The sequence below is a fragment of the Cephus cinctus genome, unplaced genomic scaffold (assembly GCF_000341935.2).
Source record: "Cephus cinctus unplaced genomic scaffold, Ccin1 Ccin1_scaffold1101, whole genome shotgun sequence".
NCBI classification, from domain to species: Eukaryota; Metazoa; Arthropoda; class Insecta; order Hymenoptera; family Cephidae; genus Cephus; species Cephus cinctus.
Genome location: NW_014333611.1, coordinates 71,228 through 75,329, shown reverse-complemented (window position 1 = coordinate 75,329; position 4,102 = coordinate 71,228). Strand labels below are relative to the sequence as shown.

Sequence of the window (4,102 nt, the reverse complement as noted above, 5' to 3'; positions counted from 1 at the left end):
TCGAACCCCTTTCTTGGCCCAGCCTCGTCCATCCAGCTACGCAAACAAACGCCTGTACCACGTTGAATGCCATAATCAACAATGACGTGTATTCTGCGTGCTATTAAAGACTCGGTGGCCGCCATATTTATTTAGCGCGGCTAACGAGTCCGCGATGTATTTTGGCTGTTTTCACGTGACGCGATTCACGAGACTCGTCCCGGTTGGGGTCGCGTGACAATAAAGCTTGGTTCACTATTTTTTTTTTTTTCCAACTATTCGATTCATACTGTATTTGCCAAGCGATTTTGGTCGGTCCGGTAGTTGAGGTAATCCCACGGAATTATATTGGCACATCCATTGAACGTTATTGCCCGTCTCGGGAGTGAACTTAATCTAAATTTTGTATCAGCTCGAATCTATCGGGGGTAAACGGATTACGCAGGCTGATGAGCATAATGATATTTAATCGGACGGCAATGTCAACCCTCGAGGTGCCCGAAACATTGGCAGGTTATATTCGGTTGCTTCCGAGAGCAGACCCAATCGGAGGACTTGGGGTGTTCCGGAATTAGGGGGTTGCCGATCGATAAACTCTGGATGACGGAGGAGTCGGAGTATCTGGAATAGGACGATAATGGAGGACGTGTAACGTATATGGGGTAGTACCGTAGCGGCTCGAAGGAGGATCAGTGTGTTGGCAGAATTTCGATTGGCCTTCGGGTTTTTCTAGAAGCTTTTCTAATTGCCCGATTTAACCGTCCGTGGCGCTGACTGTCGTTCTCGTCCGTGATTTTACGGGCGCCGCCGATATTCGCCTCTTTGACCTTAGTACTTTTTCTTGGTTCGTTAATTGATATCATTGTTATCTCGGATGTCGATAATGGAAGAGGGAGGGGGGGGGGGGTAGGTACGTCACGATTCACAACGTTGAACGTTTTACGAACGAGGGTTGGCTGATTATCGTAACCGTTCGATGCTTTTCGGAACGTGTCCTTTGTAAAGTTCGTTACGAAACACAGAGGGCAGCACAGTTCAGGATCGCGGTTGGATGCTTCTGCAATTTGATCCTATTAATATGACCCTAGTGCTAATTAGTGTGAACTGCCGGTGTGGCGATACCGGATAATCGATAGCCGCTGTGGTACGTGTATACGTCGAGGTTTCTATGGGAATATACAGGTATTTCGTATGTGTCGTGTGTGTATATATATATATATCGGCGAATGGCTATTCCCGTGCCTGAGGATTTGAGGCCAATAATGGCGACGATGATGGTGGGTGCTGTTGTGCTTTGGAGGACTCGATCAGATAGTCTCGGGATCAGCGCTTCTCTCTCTCTCTCTCTCTCTCTCTCTCTCTCTCTCTCTCTCTCTCTCTCTCTTAGTCTCGGGATCAGCGTCTCTCTCTCTCTCTCTCTCTCTCTCTCTCTCTCTCTCTCTCTCTCTCTCTCTTTCTTTGGGCTGTCCAACCTTTGATCAGCTTGCCATGACAAAAGCGATGGCCACAAGCCTGATTTAAGGTATCAGGGAACGTCGTAAAATAAAATGATTTTTCCTAAATTCGTCAAAATTTTTCATCGCCTCAATAAAGGTGGAACCGCCGACCAACCTCCGTGGCAGTGTTCGTAAAACTATAAAAATGTTGTATTTTCACGTTACAGACGTCGTGAGCCCAGTAGCCAAAACGCCGCCGGTGAAACGAAAGAAGATCGAGACCAGCGCGAAGGAGTCGCTTCCGGTCGGCAAGGGTAGTAGCGGCGAAGTCAGGGCCGGCGAGCCCGAGGACGCGAGCGAGATCGACCGCAAGAAGAAGAAGGCGAGGACGACCTTCTCCGGGATCCAGATATTCGAGCTGGAGAAGCAATTCGAGGTGAAGAAGTACCTGAGTTCATCGGAACGGGCCGACATGGCGAAGCTGCTGAACGTCACGGAGACACAGGTGAGTTTTTGAACATTTTTCCCCTTTTCTTGTTTTACGTCGCGTCCATAAAATTCGTCAACTATTTAAGGCATGTTTACAAGATCCTCGCTCGGGTCGCTCCGCCACGCGGGCGTCGTTGAGGTGGAAGAATCGCGCTTGGGGTGGGTGGGTGGTGGGGAGGGTCTTGACCCCAACCGCTGATGTCGCGCGACGCGCTCCGAGAAAGTCGCACGGTGTTTTTTCGCGTCCGCCGATGCGTCAGGAGTCTGGACTAATTAGCCGTTGAGCCCCCGGTCGGTAATGCAGAGCTCTAGCCGGCCCTTATTAACGTGCCCTTAGCCGGCCGCGAAGATTACCCAGAAACGGCGAAGCCGGTCTCGCGGATCGGCTCGTTCCGCCAAGGAAGAAGAATGCATCTCGCACCTCTGCCCGTTGGCGCGCGAGATGCATTCTTCGGTCGGTCTGGCTTTTTCTGCACCGAGCTTCTCCTCCGCTTCGCCAAGTGAATGCCTAAGGGCCACTTTTATGCCTTACCGGTTTCTCCGCCGGTTTCTCACAGCGTTTTGTCCGGCGCTCTCGTATCACGGCCGTTTGCGCAATTTTTGGTTCCTCCGCGGGGTCAGGCGGGTTTTTCTTTTCCCCGCGAATCGTCTCCTCGCTTTGCCAGCACCCTATTGGGCCGAGGAGATCGGCACTTGGGTACCTTGCCGACTCCCGGTCGCCTTTCGAAATTGCCTTTAGGTGCCCGATTTCCAGGACTGCCCGTCACTCGGGAACCCGGTTCCATTAAGGTTTGCCACTCTTGGCCGCGCTATGAATTATCACCGCTGTCACTCGTAGTCCACCCCCATTAATTTAAGCCCGCAACACGCTCTCGCGTGGTGCCTTTTTAACGCTTGGCCGTTCCAGCGCTGCACTGACTCGACGGTCATCGTGCCTGGGACGATACGAGGAAAAAGGGACTTCTGGTCACTGGTTTTAACGTAAATGCTGTCACTTTGCGGAAAGACGTGCCTTTAAACTTAAACGGTGGGAAATCCATAGGGAAAAGAAAAATAACGTAGCGATCCGGAAATGAATAATCGCTCGACCTAACCTCGAAATATCGAATAGACGGTCGACCTCAAAATTTTCCCTTCTCGAACCTGCAGTATTGAATTTGCCGAAATATCTCCGCGAGCGAGAGGCGCGCCGTGAAATATGGTCGGTGTGTCCTGAGTGGGTCTTCGGGGCCCCCGGTGGTGGTAGCCTGAAAAAAGAAAAAGGAAAAAAAAAACAGTCAAGTCGACCAGTCTACCAGTTAGTAGCCTGTTACCTGTCTTGTTATACTTATGCGCTACAAGAAGCCGAGAAATCGAAAAAGCAGAGGCGCACAACAAGAGGCTTCGGACGCATCGCGGAGCCTATTGGCTCTACGTGTCCCTTGTCAAGTCTTCTTGGCCCAGCTGCTCCCTCCGGGAGGACTCTTCGCTCTTCGCCCGTTCCCTCCTGAGACTCGCTTCTTCGTCCCCTCTCTCTCTCTCTCTCTCTCTCTCTTCGCTCCTCGAGGTGTCCGTCCTACGTTTCGTATTCCGGACTCGAACCTTCACGTTTTTATTGCTTTGGATTTCCTACGGGGGAACATAAAAGGACTTATATCAGTCTCGAGTTATTCACTGGCTTCTTTTATCCATCCTCTACCGTCTAACCCGCCTCTACTACCGGGAAAACACGTAGAGTCGCGTAGCCGATCTACGACTGCGACCGGACGGCTGATCCTTAACGAATTAAAATCATTCCAAGAGTCGAAAACGAAGCTTTAAAAAATCACGAGAAGCTTCGCTTTACCGATCGAGATGCGCGCGCATGTTACCCATAATGCATCCTTGACGCCGGTGGCGCCGCCTGGCGACGCGCGGAAACACTGAAACGAATAAACAGCTCGACGACGCGTTTTGGCATTTTCCGACTTTTTAACCTCCAGCAGCGATTGCGCAACGTTGCTCCATCCTCGGGTAAGTTAACCACGAGCCAAACCAAACTGATATATTAATAAGCCGTTAGCTTAATGGACAAACGCTTGGTAGGCGGCCACGGCCTGACAGTGACAATCTGCTCTGGCGTTGACACGCATTTCGAAATGCGTGTGCGTTGCTGTAATCGTCATCGTGCACGTGCAAATTCTGTTAATGGGTGTGAGAGATTTTGACGAGGGGTTTGG

The 4,102-nt window shown here is 51.0% G+C and overlaps 1 protein-coding gene across 1 annotated transcript in view; it reads left to right on the top strand.

Moving 5' to 3' along the window:
- Positions 1-4,102, top strand: part of LOC107272055 (homeobox protein unc-4 homolog) — a 94,793-nt gene that overhangs the window by 20,162 nt on the left and 70,529 nt on the right. The window contains exon 2 of the mRNA XM_015748775.2: positions 1,643-1,920. Coding sequence (XP_015604261.1) covers positions 1,643-1,920 — 278 coding nt within the window. The remainder of the gene's footprint in view (positions 1-1,642; positions 1,921-4,102) is intronic.